The sequence below is a fragment of the Pan paniscus genome, chromosome 11 (assembly GCF_029289425.2).
Source record: "Pan paniscus chromosome 11, NHGRI_mPanPan1-v2.0_pri, whole genome shotgun sequence".
In the NCBI taxonomy this organism is placed as follows: Eukaryota; Metazoa; Chordata; class Mammalia; order Primates; family Hominidae; genus Pan; species Pan paniscus.
In genome coordinates, this window is record NC_073260.2 from 105,106,192 (window position 1) to 105,124,494 (window position 18,303).

Consider the following 18,303-nt stretch of genomic DNA (forward strand, 5'->3'; position numbering starts at 1 on the left):
GTGTTATCACAGGAGCCATGGCAAAGAACATTTCAAGCATGGTGAGGAGAACTAATTGGGCGAGCAGCCAAGAGAATAACACATAAGATACAGGGGGGTCTGAAAACTGATCACTGGGTGTATAGCCTATAGAGAGGGATTTGGGTATCAAAGTAGGGGCAGAAGCCAGATTGGCAAGAGTTGAAGAGTAAATGAGAGGTAAGGGATAAAGGGAGCTTTTCTTGGGGGCGGGGGGATGGAGTCTTGCTCTGTTGCCCAGGCTGTAGTGCAATGGCGTGATCTCCACATCTCCACGCACCACAACCTCTGCCTCCTGGATTCAAGTGATTCTCCTGCCTCAGCCTCCCGAATAGCTGGGATTACAAGCATCTGCCACCACACTCAGCTAATTTTTTGTGTTTTTAGTAGAGATGAGGTTTCATCCTGTTGGCCAGGCTAGTCTTGAACTCCTGACCTCGTGATCCACCCTCCTCGGCCTCCCAAAGTGATGGGATTACAGGCATGAGCCACCAAGCCCAGCCGATGGAGCTTTTAAAGAAGTTTGGCTATGACAGCAAGGGTGAAAGGGTAGTAGCTAGAGATGTGGATGTGGATTAGTCCAGGCTGGGTGTTTGAGAAGGCAGTAGAGACTCAGATGTGTTTACAGGCTGATAAGAAAGCCCCTTTAGGCTGGGTCTCCACTAAAACTACAAAAATTAGCCAGGCATGGTGGCACACACCTGTAATCCCAACTACTCTACTTGGGAGGCTGAAGCAGGAGAATTGCTTGAACCTGGAGGTAAAGGTTACAGTGAGCCAAGATCTTGCCACTGCACTCCAGCCTGGGTGACAGAGCGAGACTACGTCTCCAAAAAAAAAAAAAAAAAAAGCAAGCCCCTTTAGAGAGGGAGCAGCAATATAGAGGACAATGTACAGGAGTGAAATGGACATAGGAGAGTGGAGGGAATAATCAATTCGTAGAAGACCAACCCTAATGGAAGAAAGTTTACCTCCCATGAAACTGCCACTTGTTAATGTGATGATGAAGACCAATTAGCTTCAGTGATGGCTAGCTTTTCCAGGGCAGAACATTTTAAGCATGAAACAAATTATTTCTTATGTAATTATTTACAAAGATTAGAATATTAAAGGAAAATATATTTCCTTATGTAAAGATCACAATTGTGAAGTAGAATTTACTTAAACTGCATAATAATCTGCCCTAACCACTTGTGTCCTCCATTTGCTCTTCTTTAGGTCTTATGAACTTAAAATATTTTCTCAGCTGGGTGCAGTGGCTCACACCTGTAATCTCAGCACTTTGGGAGGCTGAGGTGGGAAGATTACCTAAGTGCAGGAGTTCGAAGATGCAATGAGCTATGATCATGCTACTGCACTCCAGCCTGGGCAACAGAGCAAGATCCCATCTCAAAAACAAAACAAACAAACAAACAAAAAACCTTTCCCTTTCCCTTTTCTTATAACAAAATTATAAGCTAAAACATATTATTACACTCAAGAGTTACAATGAAACTAGATTGCAGTGAATTCTCAAGAAACAGAGCTAAATCCAGAACATTCTATTCACTTCAAGCCTAATATAAGCTAGCATCACTGGACTGCATGCTACAGATGGAAATCATTTCAGATGTTGTCACCAGCAATTTAATTATGTGTTTGCCAAAGAGCTTTACGATGTGTTAACATCCAGAGTTGGCTAGAGGAGGATGCAAATAGAGCCAAAGGCCCAGGAGCCAGTCCCTCCAGGTCCACAAACACGGCAGAGAAGTCACTTCAACTAACATCTTCACCCAAGGCACATTAGGGAGAGTTCCTGGATAATAAAGGTAAGATCCCTAAAAAACAGATACAATAGGAAGAAGCAGATGATTTAGCTAAACTTGCTGAAACATAGTGGCAAGGAAAAGGAAAGGCAACAAGTATTTGCTGAGATCTACCATGTGACAGATACTAGACTAAATATCTTATTTAATCCTTACTGCAAGACTATGAGATCTAAGTATTATTATTCAATTTCAAATAAGGACAGTAAGACCTAAGTAAGTGAAGTAAATGCCCAAAGTTTCCAGGCTAGTAAAAGCCTGAACTGAGACCCAAACTCAGGACTTTCTAGCCCCATAACCCATGCTCCACTAAATTGAGGGAGTCTCAAGAAATTTCATAACTCTGTATCTTGCCCAGTCATTAGCAAGATACAGACCTTTGACTTTTCAGAGGTAATGGGCACCATGGAAAATTCAGAGTTCCACAAAATAAAATTACTGCCTTTGAGAACACAACATCAGAGAGGAAGATGAGAAGAAAAGGAGATAAGTATCTATATTTAAGAGAGAATGCGCTAAGTACAATGTAAAAGCACAAAGAGTTTAGGAAGAGGGCAATTACATCTGGTTGAGGGGATAAGAAGGGGTTAAGAAAGGCCTCGTGAAGGAGCAGGTGTCTAGGATGCACATTGCAGAAGGGGTAGGATTTTGGAAAGTAGTAGTAGGAAAGGGCATTTCAGGGGGAGAAGAAAGTATGAGCAAAGATCTGAAGACCAGAAAACAAGGAGGTGGTCCAAATTGGTTGGTCATAGGACATGCAGAAGGAAACAGAGGAAGAAAAAGCTCTAAGAGAAGCTTAGACAACGAGGTGCCACTGAAGGTTTTTGTAAAGGATAAGGGAGTAACAGTCTGAAAGAAGAGATTGGAGGAAGAAGAGACTGGTTAGAAAGCAAATGCAATGGTTCTCTGGAGGGATGTGAGGGTGGGGCAATGGATATGGGAGGAGGTGACAGATGAAACATTGCAGAGGGCGATTCCATGAAATCCAGCAATCATCTGAGGTGGCAGGAGATGAGGGACCCAATGATTGTAGGATTTCAAGTGTAATGGACTCAGAAAATAGTGACACCATTAAAATCATTTGGGGACTCTAAGACAGAATTTGGGAAAGGCACTGAGGGAAATCGTAGGCAAACAGGGCATGCAGCCAAGACAGTAATCTTGCCTATTACAGTTTAGGAAGGCTCTGACTGGGATACCCAGCAGATAGCTGGGAATATGAAACTGGACTTCAGGAAAGAGACGAGGATGGACTGCAGAGAACCATGCAGAGTGATGACAGCTGAACACAAGAGGGTGAATGAGATTTTCAAGAACTAACAGAAAAGGTTGAATACACAATCTTGGAGAATGCCTACCTTAGGAAGCAAAGGAGCAGAGTAGGAACAGTCAGGTATGAAAGCCTGTATTACACAGGATCAGAGAAGCCAAAAGAAGAAAATTCAGAGAGGGAGGAGGCTGACAGTGTCAGATTCTTCAGACAGCCAAGGATAGGGAGCACTGAAAACAAGCTATTCTATTTGGAAGTAAAAGGCCATTAGCACAGCCTAAGGAAATAATGTAATGAGTGCACAAAGATACACAGAGATGTTCATCACAGAGATATTTCTAATAATGAAAAACTGGAAACAACCTAAATGGTCAAAAACAGGAAATGTGTTGACTAATTAAAATAAATTAAAAGTAAATTACAATCCTACATGGCCATTTAAAACGAGGACCTAGATCTCTATTGATTTACAGAGAAGGAGGACTACAATACATTCCTAAGTGAGAAAGTCAAATTTCAGATTAACTCATACGAGAATGAGCTAATTTTTCTTTAAAAAAATACAGCTAGATTTTTTTTTAAAGATAAGATGGCAAAGAATAAAAAAGGCTGTAAGAAGATACAAGATACACCAAAAAGCTAACAGTCATTATCAAATGGCAGGTTTGGTTATTTTATTTTTATTTAGTACATAAAAACTATGAGCCAAGTACTATCAAATATTAATTTTCCTGAATAAGTGACAGATTTCTTTTTTGCTTGTCTATATTCTCCAATTTATCTACAAAAAATATGAGCTACTTGATAAAATTAGTTTTTTAAAAAACGTCATTAGTGACTCTTGAATGAACATTTCAGACTAAAGATGGGGAGGGGAGCCAGACTGCAAGGGATTCAAGAAGGAAGGGCAGGCTGGCTGCAGTGGCTCACACCTGCAATCCCAACACTTTGGGACACTGAGGCAAGAGGACTGCTTGAGGCCAGGAGTTTGAGAACCCCTGAGCACAGTGGGACTTTGTCTCTATTAAGAAAAAAAAAAAAAGAAGGGCTTTCTTCTTTCTTCTTTTTTTTTTTTTTTTGAGATAGAGTCTCGCTCTGTCACCCAGGCTGGAATGCAGTGGCACAATCTCGGCTCACTGCAAGCTCCGCCTCCCGGGTTCACACCATTCTCCTGCCCCAGCCTCCCAAGTAGCTGGGACTACAGGCGCCCGCCACCATGCCCAGCTAATTTTTTGTATTTTTAGTAGAGACGGGGTTTCACTGTGTTAGCCAGGATGGTCTCGATCTCCTGACCTCGTGATCCGCCCTCCTCGGCCTCCCAAAGTACTGGGATTACAGGCATGAGCCACTGCGCCCGGCTTTTTTTTTTCTTTTTTTGAGACAAGTCTCACTCTGTCACCCAGGCTGGAGTACAGCAGTGTGATCTCAGCTCACTGCAACTTCTGCCTCCTAGGTTCAGGCGATTCTCCTGCCTCAGCCTCCTGAGTAGCTGGGATTACAGGTGCCCACCACCATGCCCAGCTGATTTTTGCATTTGAGTACACAGGTTCCCAAAAGAAAATGCTAATGCAAAGAGCAAAACCTTTACCTAATAGATTGTAAATGAGACATTAAGCCTCAGAGAAAGTATCATAGTCAACTGCAGTCCACCTGAAGTGCATATTTCCTTATAGATACAAACTCATTTTCCCTGCCACCTTCCTCTTTTTCCTTCTGTGTGTGAATGCAATAACCTTTCTAGGACTTTTCTTTTCTACAGAATTAAGTCTAGACAGCTTGATCTAGGTACTGAGATGGTCCTGGTAAGCTAGCTTGTGATCAGTGGGATGCACTGCATCTGCTAAACAGCTGCTCCCCTCCTACTGAAAATGAGATTACCAGTATTTTGAACCAAACCATCAAATTGCTTCCATCCAACAGTCAGCAACTAACTCTTCACGAGGAATAAAACTCCTCTTCTGCTGCAGGACAGCAAAGAAGCCCCGTGTGTTCCCAGCACGGGGACAGCTAAGGGTAGGCAGGAATGATGGCACCTACCTCTTTAGCTCTGCAATGAGCAGTGCAGTGCAAGGAACTCCCAGGGTCATCAGAGAGATGTTGTTGATGGCAGGCTTGACAAATGCCAGGCATGTCGTAACCGCAGACAGGACACTGACCACCACCTTGAACCTACCCCTGAATCCATGAAAGCAAAACCAAATCCATTAGAAAAGGAGTTCTTGTTTGTTTCTTTGTTTGTTTGTTTGTTTAATGTTAGCAAGGTACAGGCATTGCCAGAAATGCAAGCTGAAAAGAAATTCTGCGCTAAGTACCAAGGTTCAAAAAGCCACTCACACTCACTGGCTTAGGAATTCCACTTCGAGAAACTTAGCCTTAGGAAATAATCAGATATTTTCAAAATATTTAGCCATGAGAATGGTAAAATTACAGTCAACCTACTTCACTGAAGGTGAGATATGGACAGCTGTTTTCTTCATGCGATTTTTCCGTATGTTTTCAGATGTTCGATTTCTCTGTATTTTTTCAGACGTTCCACAGCAGGGTTTAACAATTTTTTTCTATAAAGGGTTTTTGGGTTTGGGCTGGGTATGGTGGCTCACACCTGTAATCCTAGCACTTTGGGAGGCCAAAGTAGGAGGATGGCCTGAGCCCAGGAGTTTGAGTTTACAGTAAGCTATAACCTAAAAATAAAATAAATTATATATATATTTTTTTAATTAAATATATGTTTATATATATAAGTGTAAAGAATATATATTATATATTTTATATATAACTATATTACACATATCTATATATAGCATAACTATATGGTTATAAGTATAATTAAATATGTGCATTAATATGTGTAATTATATTAAATAAAAATTGTATTTAATAAATCATATATACACACACACATACACACACCCACACACACACACATATATATATAGGTTTCGCAGGTCCTAAGGTCTCAACTACTCAACTCTGTCATTACAGAGAATAAGTAAATGAAGGAGCATGGCTGGGTGCCAATAAAACCTGATTTGCAAAACAGAACCCTTTTGGCCCACAGGACATAGTTTGTCACCCCCTATTCTACAAAGTGAACATGTATAACTTTCATAAGTAAAACAGAGACCATTCACAAACCATAAAGCAACCTAGTTTAAAAGAAAATTTGTCCTACATGTCTAGCACACCCAAAAAAAGTTTTAAGAAAAAATTCCAATAGACTAAGAAAAAATAGTCTATATTTACTGACAACCTACAAGTCTAGTATGCACTAGAATTTACATCGACAAGTTTTTGAAATGACAAGTCTTAGACAAATAATTGATACTATCTTCACACCCCTCAGTGGAGGTCATTTCAGTAGAAAGAGCCGGAAGTGGCGACGTGATCCTAGACACGCTCTTTCTTCTCTCCCTGGGACCCATTTCCTTATCTGTAAAACGAAAAGGCTGGACTAGATGATTTCCAAGGCCTCATTCATGACTTCAATTTAGGAGTACATGATTTTCCTGAAGTTTCTGTTATTCCTCATTAGCACAATTTACTTTGGCCAAGAGCCCCTGGAACAGGTCACAGTTAAGAAGCCAATTTGAATGAAATTCCATTATAAAGAAATCAAAGGGCATTGAACCCTCAAAATACAAATTTATCTTTTAAATACAAAAGCCATTCATCATCAAGGCACAGGAAATCATTGATCAAACTGCCAACTTTCAGACTGGAATGAACAGGAATTATAGCTCTGAACCTCTACCAGAGGAAAAAATATATGTGGGAAAGGCTCCAGGCAGCTAATCCTCAGGAGAGGCATGTTTTTCTCCTGGCCTCGGCTGCTGTTCTTCGTCTACTGGAGGAAAGGCCGCCTGCTCCAGCCTCACGGTGAGGGCCCACAGCCATCACGTGCAGGGCCCTTGGGGACCCACAATAACTCTTCCACTGGGTTTGACGCATGCCAAGGCAATTGGGCCTTTTTCATTAGGATAAACACATAATCAAAAATGTCCAGAGTGCATCACCTCTCTGTACCCAAAGTGCATCACCTCTCTGTACCCAGCGGTTTAAGAATTAGGCACAGGTCAGAGAGGGTAACAGAGTGATTCAAGGCATAGGTGTTCCAGTGAGACCGATATGCATTCAAATCCTGCCTCTATTGCTTAGTAGCTGTGAGACCTTTGGCAAGTAACTCAACTCTTTGAGCCTTTCCCACATAAAAATTAAGACACTCTGCTTCACAGTGTTCTTGTAAGCATTAACACAGTGCCCAGTACATATTATGTACTAATAAAATTCATTATTACTGTTATCCTTACCATCATTTTAAATATAAATATACTTTAAATAATATTATTGTTGTTGATATCATACTCTCAGGGAAAACGTAACTGAGCTGCTGTTGCAATCACCAAAGGCTCCACAGAGTACTGCCAAATGGTTTAAAGGCAGTAAGCTTGAAAAAACATGGGTTTTTGTTGTTGTTGTTTGGTTTTGTTGGGTTTTTTTGTTTTTTTGGTTTTTTTGAGACAGAGTCTCACTCTGTCACCCAGGCTGGAGAGCAGTGGCGCGATCTCAGCTCACTGAAACCTCTGCCTCCTGGGTTCAAGCGATTCTCCTGCCTCAGCCTCCGGAGTAGCTGGGATTACAGGCACCTGCCACCACCCTAAGCTAATTTATGTATTTTTAGTGGAGATGGGGTTTCACCATGCTGGCCAGGCTAGTCTCAAACTCCTGACCTCAGGTGATCCACCTGCCTCAGCCTCCCAAAGTGCTGAGATTACAGGCATGAGCTACTGCACCCAGCTGCAAAACATGCTTTCTTTAGGGAGGCCATCTGCAGATGCCTCCCCACGTCAAGTCCAGAAGGTGTACAGGAATGTGCTGGCCAACGAGGACATCCTGTGAACACAAGCGGCCGGGAGAAGTAAACAGAGGCTATGTGGCCAGCAGAAAACCAGTCAGCCAGCCCAGCAGACCCCAGAGTCAACAGAGGCCCTGGGTACAAGAGAGCTAGAAATATCCAGGAGTAAGAGGCCCCAACAGGGTGTTTTTCTAAACTGTGATTGATGACAGCCTCTGGTCCTGTTTTCAACTTTCCAGCCCATTAGGGTCTCACACTGAAACACAAGGTCAGGAAACCCTTAGCACCACTGCTTCCTGTATTCTCTAATCCAAAATCTAACAACCCAGTACCATCATCAAAATATTTTTATAGTAAAGCTGTTACTGTTATCATTTACTACCATTTAAAGTAGTGGTTTTCAAGCCTATAGCCTGTGTCCCTTTTAACCAAAGTAAAACTTTGTTTTCAGACTTGAAAACCACTATCATTGGCTTTTTTACACAGTAAAAAGGGACACAGGGTATAGGCTTGAAAACCACTATCATTGGCTACTCTTTAAAGCAGTGGTAATTTCATTTCATTTCTGAAATGAAATGAAATTTATAGATGATAAAACCTCCCATCGTAATGACCACCAAAAACATGTCCACAAGCTTTATAAATGTCTCATAAGAACTGGAAATGTCCCTGGTTAAGATCCACTACTATAAGCTACCAAAACATAATCTATTTAGAATAGCCAGCCCTTGATAGTCACAGCAATATAGCATTTGGTCATGAAACGGACCTCAGAGAGCTAGTTCAACCTTGTTATTTTATAACTAAAGCACTAAGGCCCAGAGAGTTTAAGATTCCAGCCTCAACTCATCCAGGAAGAATGCTAGCAGGGCGGGCAGATCCCAGACTGCTCCCTTGCTATTCAAGATTCAAAAAATAAAGTGGATTTTATCTAAAGATAAAATCATAAAAACTATAGCAGAATAAATTATTTAAGAAGTGGATACAAGGTTGGGCACAGTGGCTCATGCCTGTTATCCCAGAACTTTGGGAGGCCAAGGTGGGAGTATCTCTTGAGCCCAGGAGTTTGAGACCAGCCTGGGCAACATGGTAAAACCTTGTCTCTACAAAAAATACAAAAATTAGCCAGGTGCAGTGACAGGCAGCTGTGGTCCCAGCCACTTGGAAGGCTGAGGTAGGAGGATCACTTGAGCACAGGAGGCAGAGGTTGCAGTGAGCCGTGACTGTGCCACTGCACTCCAGCCTGGGCAACAGAGTGAGATCCTGTCTCCAAAAAACAAAACAAAAAAAGTAGATACAATTAGCCTATAATAGTTCCTTGTTCTCATTTTTTTCTTAAAATAAAAACTCTAAAAATTATTAATAACCATCAGCAATTGAGTATATGTCCTAAAGAGTCTCAGGACATTTTAGGCAAGATGAAAGAAAGTTTTTTTTCTATAAACCCAACATTTATATCCTATTGACATAATGAACATTAATAATTTCCCTACATAAAATATGTACAACTATTATATATCAATAAAAAATTCAGGCCAGGCACAGTGGCTCTTGCCTGTAATCCCAGCACTTTGGGAGGCCGAGGCGAGCGGATCATGAGGTCAGGAGTTCGAGACCAGCCTGGCCAACCTGGTGAAACCCTGTCTCTACTAAAAATACAAAAATTAGCTGGGCATGGTGGCAAGTGCCTGTAATTCTAGCTACTTGGGAGGCTGAGGCAGGAGAATCATTTGAACCCAGGAGGCAGAGGTTGTAGTGAGCCAAGATCGCATCACCGCTCTCTAGCCTGGGTGACAGAGCAAGACTTCATCTCAAGAAAAAAAAAAAAAAAAACCCACTTGTCCATAAGCCATTCATGATAACCACCAGAACTTATTGAGTCTTTACTCTGTGTGAGCCATTGTACTATAGGCCTTACATAATTTTCCCATGTATTTCTGATCCCATCAGGAAGATACTTTTGTCATCTCCACTTTATAGACAAGCAAAACAGGGTCCCAGAGCCTTTTTTTTTTTAGGTTAATTGTTATTCAAAGCCATGTTGTCTGATCCAAACTTACTTAGCCACCACACTCTCCTGTCTCTTCTCCAAAAATCTCACATTAAAACTGTTTTTAATGTGTGTTTAGAATATTCCAGCAAAGGCCAGATACGGTGGCTCATACCTGTAATCCCAGTACTTTGGGAGGCCAAGGCAGGCAGATCACCTGAGGTGAGGAGTTCGAGACCAGCCTGGCCAACATGGCAAAACCCCGTCTCTACTAAAAATACAAAAATTAGCCACATGTGGTGACATGCACCTGGAATCCCAGCAACTCGGGAGGCTGAAGCAGGAGAATCACTTGAACCTGGGAGGCAGAGGTTGCAGTGAGCCGAGATCGTACTATTGCACTCCAGCCCGGGCAATAAGAGTGAAACTCTGTCTCAAAAAAAAAAAAAAACAAAATGAAACAAAAAAGAATATTCCAGCAAAGTCTAGATCAAGAAAAAAAGAAAAGAAAGAGAAAGAAAGAGAGAGAGAGAAGGAAAGGAAAGGAAAGGAAAGGAAAGGAAAGGAAAGGAAAGGAAAGGAAAGGAAAGGAAAAAGGAAAAAGGAAAGGAAAGGAAGGGCATGATGGCTCACACCTGTAATCCCAGCACTTTAGGAGGCCAATGTGGGCAGATCACGAGGGCAGGAGATCGAGACCATCCTGGCTAACATGGTGAAACCCCATCTCTACTAAAAATACAAAAAATTAGCCAGGTGTGGTGGCGGGGGCCTGTAGTCCCAGCTACTCGGGAGGCTGAGGCAGGAGAATGGCGTGAACATGGGAGATGGAGCTTGCAGTGAGACCAGATTGCACCACAGCACTCCAGCCTGGGCAACAGAGAGACAGTCCGTCTCAGAGAAAAGAAAGAAAAGAAAAGAGAAGAGAAGAGAAGAGAAAAGAAAGGGAGGGGGGAGGGAGGGAAGGGAGAAAGAAAGAAAAGGAGATAAATGTTTACTATTTGGTAAGTTCAGGCAGAAAAACCGGAAATCCCTGATCTACAGAAATCCTGGTTTTGACATGAATTTTTTGGTCTGGTCTGCCACTTCCACTGAAGAGCTGCCACCTGTCCCGTGTCATGGGGAGTGAAGTACAAGCAAAGGGGCTTGGCTTTCTTGCCCTCCCTGGTCACTGGAAAATTGAAGATGTGCAAATAGACTTGAAATCCTTATTTACTTTTCCCTTAACATGTACCTTTTATTTCTTTGCTCATTAAAATTGTCAATGTACATTATCTCCATCGATTTGTATGCATATCTCAGAAATGCTAGGCAGAACTCTCCTCTCCATGCCCCAGGCAGTCAGGAGAGCTAACTTTGACTGAGCCCTCTCCATGTTGCTTAGTATTATGCTAAGTGCCCTACAGGATCGTCTCAAAGATGAACACTATTGTTTACCTAATTTTACAGATAGGGAAATAGAAAGAGTCAAGACAAGTCATACAGTTTGCAAGTTGTAAAGCTAGGATTCAAACCCAGATTGCTTCCAAAGCCAGGGATATATACACATATGGCACCCAGTGCCTCCAAAGGAGGACAGAGTGGCTATATCTTCACATCTTCCCCAGAGAAATGCTGCAGGCTGCTGGTGATGAAAAAGTCCCAATAGTCAGACAACTCTGCCTCACAATATGTTTTCATTATTTTTTTTTCTATTTTTTTAATGGGGTTTCACTGTGTTGCCCACGCTGGGCTCAAGAGATCTTCCTGCCTCAGCTTTTTGAGTGGCCGGGACTACAGGCGTGCACCACCCCAACTGGCTCTGTTTTCATTATTAAAGTTGGTAAGCTTTAACTACCAATGTCGTCACCCCATTTTCTTCTTTCCTGCTCAAACAACTTTCCCCATACCTCCAAGAATCAAGAAAAGAAAAGAAAAAAAAAAGGTTTTCTATAAGGAATACATTAAAAACTGTCCCTTGGAATTTCAACCCAGGCCTCAAGAATGTCACAAACAAATACACAAAACGTTTATTCCCATTTCTTCAATTTCTTACTCAGACTTGAAAAATAAGATATCTGAGAAAAGCGATTCCTCAGCTCTCAATCTAACGTACACCAGGTTTAGAGAAAGCATCGTGGTGACTGGTGGGTATCTTTCAAGACAGGAGGGGAAGAGGAAGGGAGGGGAAAGGAGGGGAAGGGAAAGGAGGAGAGAGAGAAAGAGAGAGAGAGAGAGAAAGAGAGGGAGAAAGACAAAGAAAGACAGAAAAAAAGAAAGAAACAGAAAGAAAGACAGAAAAAGAAAGAAAGAGAAAGAAAGAGATTAATGTGTTAATTTTGTTTTTTAAAAAAAAAAAAAAGTCAACCAGTTCAGATGAAAGGTAAAAGCGGCTGTTCCTCTCTGCTGGCAATGCCCAAGAACAGCCAATGGCTGTAGTTAGGTGTCCTCACCTCCCAGGCATTTTTGTGCTAATACAAAAACATACTCAGAAAGAGTTTAGTTCATTCATTCTAAAATTAGGATATCACACATAGAATTATATAATGTGCCCCTTGCAGCCAGCATTTTTCATAGACGCTTCTCCATTTGAGTCCACAGATAGCAGCCTTAGTCCTCAGCAGCTTCACAGCTCCTGTTCCTTTTCAGAGTGCCAGTAAAACTGTAATGAATTACTTTCTTTTCCTGGTATAACTCTTCCATGGGCACATACCATTTGCTTCACTGAATCCACAGTTTCAGACTATTTAGCCATATATGTATATTTTGACAAAACAGTGTCCTACAGAAAATGTGGGTAATGTGTTCCAGGAGCGTTTCTCATCTTCATTGGGCTGAATCTCCTCTGTGCCTCTACATAGTAACAAACCTCACACAGCTCCTCAGAAAGACTTTCTCTGACCAAACTCTAAATCAGCACCCTAAGTCACCACTATACCCTTATCAGCTTCACTTTTCATCACAGTACCTAACATATCCTAATATTATATTATTTACTTGTTTGTTGATTTGTAATCTCCCCAACTTCAGTGTAAGCTCATTAGAGGAAGACTGCTGTTTTGTTTACTGTGATATTCCAGTGCCTAGAAAAATGCATAGTAAAATATAAGTGTTCAAAAATATTTGCTGGATGAATACCTGTATAACCCTAACACAATGGCTATTAAAATGCATCCCTTCCTGAAATTCTGGGTTTCCAGTTTGAACATATATACAGTATATGAGTGTGTATGTGTGTGTGTGTGTGTGCACGCGCACGCACGCAGGTGCACAGCTCTCATCTGAAGCAAGAAAAAAGGCAACTTGAAGACTACAGTATCTGTAGCTCCAAGAACCAGTTCATCAGTCTGGATTCTACTTCATATGTATAAAACTGGTGGAGTTGGATTAGTCTCAAGGAAATGTTGTAGCAGAAAATCAAAGAGTATTGAATAACCATTCAGTAATGTCACCCCCACTGAAGGTCTTTCCACTCTTGCTAATTCTTAAACCACTGGGTACAGAGAGGTGATGTACTTTGGGTACAGAGAGGTGATGCACTCTGCATTATTAAAATTCTCTCTTTAATCTGTCAGTTTACTTATATTGTCAGATCATAAAAACAATCAGTAGATATTGAACAAGTATATGATAAGCTCATCACTAGGCTGAGTTCAATCATGTGCTATTTTTCTTCATATATACATTGTTATATTGGGTACTGCACCTCGTGGTAAATGCAATAATGTTTAGTGCAAGCTTACCGGTCATTCCGAAAGATCTTTGGTAGATACCTTCTGGGGAACCACATGGCCAAAGCACACATCAGAACCCAAAGGACTGCAAGTTCATCAAGCATCTGACCCAAGAAACTAAGGGTTGCATGGAAGTAGACGGATCCAATTCCTAGAATAAATTACAACCAATAAAAAAAGGTCACCACAGAAGAGACACAAATTCAATACACTGCTTAAGGATAGTCCTTTCACCAACGGTTATCACAGTCACCAGATCACTCTCTCTCTGAAAAAAGAAACTCAAGAAAGAAACTCACACCACCCAAGCATGCATGCCTCCAGTCTAGAAAGAGGATTTCAACTAGGGCCCAAATATCAGCACATCAGAACTTTAACAATTCCACAGTTAAATGCATTCTGTCTTCATCCACTGAGCCTTTCTGGGAAGAGGCAGTAAATAAAAGTCAACATTTCCTCACTGTTAAGAATTCCCAGGCTGCCTGTGGGAGGAAATGGAAATGACACAAGTATTTCACAAAACAATGAGGGATCAAACATCTACATTTTTTTCTTTAATTTTAGTCCATTAGAAACCAGCCTCCCCAGAGTTCAGTTGTTTCACCTGACTTTCTTCAGACGTTCAGAAAATTGCACTGGCATAGCCCTAATAGCTGCTACACAAATGAAGTCCCAAATGCACGCAAGTGATAGTAATGCCAACTTTGTTATCAAGCCTGCATTCAAGCAAGTGGGAAAAAAATGTTTCCTAAGACCTCAGAGTGACTTTAGTTTACAAAACATTATGTTCAAAGGGGAGAGGAAGTGTGTGGAATTCCTTCTACCCCCATCCCACCACCTCATTAAGTCGTGTTCCCAAATGACTCCACTTACCCACTACAACCAAAAGAGTCCAGATTAAGTAGATGCCACTGTTGAAGCATGTTGCATACTGACGAAACAAGCACATGCAGATGGGCGGTAAAATGAAAAATAAGACATTGCTGATCTGCAGGAAAAAAATGTAAAACAGAAAGATGAGTATTAAGTAAAAAGGGCAAAAAATAAAGTGGCCTCTTCCAAGTATGTCCTTGCAAACTGGGATAAATGTGGTCACACATCTCGTTTAAGCTCTTGCACTTTTTCTTTTTCTTTTTCTTTTTTCTTTGAGATGGAATCTCACTCTGTCACCCAGGCTGGAAGGCTGAAATGCAGTGGTACGATCTTGGCTCACTGCAACCTCTACCTCCCGAGTTCAAGCAATTCCCCTGCCTCAGCCTCCTGAGTAGCTGGGATTACAGGCACCCTCCACCATACCTGGCTCATCTTCGTATTTTTAGTAAGATGAGGTTTCACCATGTTGGCCGGGCTGGTCTCGGAACTCCCAACCTCAGGTGATCTGCCTGCTTCAGCCTCCCAACGTGCTGGGATTGCAGGCATAAGCCACCACGCCCAGCCTCTGACACTTTTTTTGACTACAGATATACAATCAGGAGAACTTAACGCTTTTTAAATGACCATTTAAGGGGCTCCCTGCTGCTTCTTTGATCATAGGAGCAGCTATAAAAACACTGCAGTCTATGGACGCTGCCCAAGCTCCTCTCTTATTCTTATTAACTAAGAATTAAATAAGAATTAACCAGTAATTCTTATTGCAAGGTTAATTATGAATCATTCTAATTTACTTGCACTTTTTTTTCATAATCTTTTTTTAAGAGACATGGTCTAGCTATGTTTTCCAGGCTGGACTGAAGTGATCCTCCCACCACAGCCTCCCAAGTAGCTGGGACTAGGTACATGACACCATGCCTGGCTCCATTTACTTTTTTTTTTTTTTTTTTTTGAGACAGAGTTTCTTTCTTACAGCCCAGGCTGGAGTTCTTTGGTGCAGTCTCAGCTCACTGCAACTTCTGCCTCCCAGGTTCAAGCGATTCTCCTGCCTCAGCCTCCTGAGTAGTTGGGATTACAGGCGCTCACCACCACACCCAGCTAATTTTTGTATTTTTAGTAGAGATGGGGTTTCACCATGTTGGCCAGGCTGGTCTCAAACTCCTGACCTCAGGTGATCCACTCGTCTCAGGCCTCCCAAAGTTCTGGGATTATAGGCATGAGCCACTGCGCCCGCCTGCTTTTGTGTTTTTAAAGATAAGGTCTGTATTAAATAATGGTTAAAAAAAAAAAAGTTTAATGAAGGCGTAAAAAAGACTAGACATTGTCCAGCTCCCAATAATCCTCCCCAGCCAAGCCAGCCTTTTCCCCTGGGCCTACACAAAGTGAGGACTCTTTCTAGTTTCCCCCTTTGTTGCCCTTTGTCAGCTTTCTCATCCTAACCAAAACCTATTTTTAAGTAAAGATTATATTTGAAAGTTTCTTCCCAGCTTTAAAATGATATTATTTTATCTTGCAGACTTTGGTATGGATTTAAGCCTCTCTGTTATGTCTCCATGGGCATTCAACTTTTTAAAAATTTTAATAATCTATCTTATTTAATGCAATGTATTCAAAATATTATCATTTGAACATGTAATCACTATTAAATATCATTATTGAGATAGTTTACTTTTTTTTTTTTTTTTCTTAGAGACAGGGTATTACTCTGTCAACCAGGCTAGAGTGCAGTGGTGGGATCAGCTCGCTGCAGCCTCCTACTTCCAGGCTTAAGGGAGCCTCCTGCCTCAGCCTCTTGAATAGCTAGGATTACAGGCATGCACCACCATGCCTGGCTTTATTTATTATTATAATTTTTTTTTTTTTTTTTGGTAGAGATGGTGGTCTCACTATGTTGCCCAGGCTGATCTCACACTCCTGGCCTCAAGCAATCCTCCTGCCTCAGCCTCCCAAAATGCTGGGATTATAGGCATGAGTCACCGTGTCCAGCCTAGTTTACATTATTTTGTTCATACCAAAGCCTTGAAGATCAGTGTAAATTTCACACTCACAACAAGCCTCAGTTTGGGCTAGGCACATTTCCTGTACTCAACAGCCAACTAAATGTGGCCAGTGACTGTCATATTGGAAACTCATCCCTAATTTTTTTAACTTACTTTTTGTTTGGCTGATTTTGGGGTTTGTTTGTTTCACAGACTCAGAGCTTTTTTTTTCTGAACTTTAAAAAATTGAGGTAAAATTCACATACCATAAAACTAACCATTTTAAAGTGTACAATTCAGTGGCATTTAGTACATTTCATAATGGGCAACCATCACCTCTATCTAGTTCCAAAATGTTTTCATCACCCCAAAAAGAAACGCTATTCTCATTAAGCAGTCACTCCTCATTTCTCCCTCCCTCAGCCCCTGGCATTCACCAATCTGCCTTTTGTCTTTATGATTTTATCTATTCTAAATATTTCACATAACATAAATGGAATCATACAATATATGTCATTTTGTTTCTAGCTTATTTTTTCATTTAGCATAATGTTTTTAAGGTTCATCCATATTACAGCATATACCAGTAACTTATTCTTTTTTATGGTTGGATAACATTCCATTGAAAGGATATACTACATTTAGTTTGTCTATTCATACATTAATTGTTGCTGGGTACTATGGTCTGAATGTGTCACCCCCACACACAAAATTCATATGTTAAAACTTAATCATCAATGTGATAGTATCATTATTTGCAACACAATGACATTTCAGTCAACAATGAGCCACACATATGACAGTGGACCCATATTATAATGGAGCTTTTATGCCACATTTTTCCTGATACTTTTCCAGGTTTAGATATGCTTAAATACACAAATATTTACTGTTGTGTTACAGTTGCCTACAGTGTCCAGTACAGTAACATGTTGTACAGGTTTATAGCCTATGAGCAATAGGCCATACCATATGGCCTGGGTGTGTACAAAGCTATATCATCTAGATTTGTGTAAGTATGGTCTATAATGTTATAGAATGACAAAATCTCCTGACAATACATTTCTCAGAACGTATCCCCATCACACAACTGTACTAAGAGGTGAGGCCTTTGGAGGTGTTAAATTGGATTAGTGCTCTTCTAACAGAGGTCTGAGGGAGGTATTCACCCTTCCCACCATGTGAGGGTGTAGCATATACTCCGTCTTTGAAGCAGGGAGCCCTTGCCAGACCCCCAACCTGCTGCCACCTTGATCTTGGACCTTCCAGCCTCTAGAACTGTAAGAAATGAATTTCTGTTATTATAAATTACCTAGTCTAAGATCTTTTGTTATAACAGCATGAACGGACTAAGGCACTAGCTAGTGTACTAATTCCATTTTTAACTTTTTAAGGAACCACCATTTTCCCACAGCAGCATTTTTATATTCCCATCAGCAATGTACAGTGCTCCAATTTCTCACATCCTTGCCAACACTTGTTATATTCTTTTGTTTTTAAATTAAGCTATTTTAGAAGATATGAAGCGGTAGGAACATTCAGCTTTTAAGTCTCATCTCTAATTGTGGAGTGAGGGGCTCCTTGTACAGGACTGAGCACACAGAAGAAGTATGTCGAATGTGAAGATGACAGCTAAGTCTACATGAGTAACACCCAGCGGGATGGGGTGGGAGGGGTCCTGGACTAAACACAAACAAAAATCACATTCAAAAACAGGTGGATAGGGTTGATGAACTGTGCAAAGCCAAGGGCACAGGGCTTTCAGAAGAAAAGAGCGGTTACTTATGTTGGACAATACACAGTGGTCAC

The 18,303-nt window shown here is 41.2% G+C and overlaps 1 protein-coding gene across 3 annotated transcripts in view; it reads right to left on the reverse strand.

Annotated features, from left to right (window-relative positions):
• ACER2 (alkaline ceramidase 2) overlaps positions 1–18,303 on the reverse strand; it is a 46,473-nt gene that overhangs the window by 13,215 nt on the left and 14,955 nt on the right. For all 3 annotated transcript variants that reach the window (XM_014346109.4, XM_008976177.5, XM_003822601.5), the window contains exons 2-4: positions 14,519–14,633; positions 13,655–13,796; positions 5,131–5,268 (exon numbers count right to left, since the gene is read on the reverse strand). In XM_014346109.4, coding sequence (XP_014201595.1) covers positions 5,131–5,268; positions 13,655–13,796; positions 14,519–14,594 — 356 coding nt within the window. In that variant the 5' untranslated portion in view covers positions 14,595–14,633. The remainder of the gene's footprint in view (positions 1–5,130; positions 5,269–13,654; positions 13,797–14,518; positions 14,634–18,303) is intronic.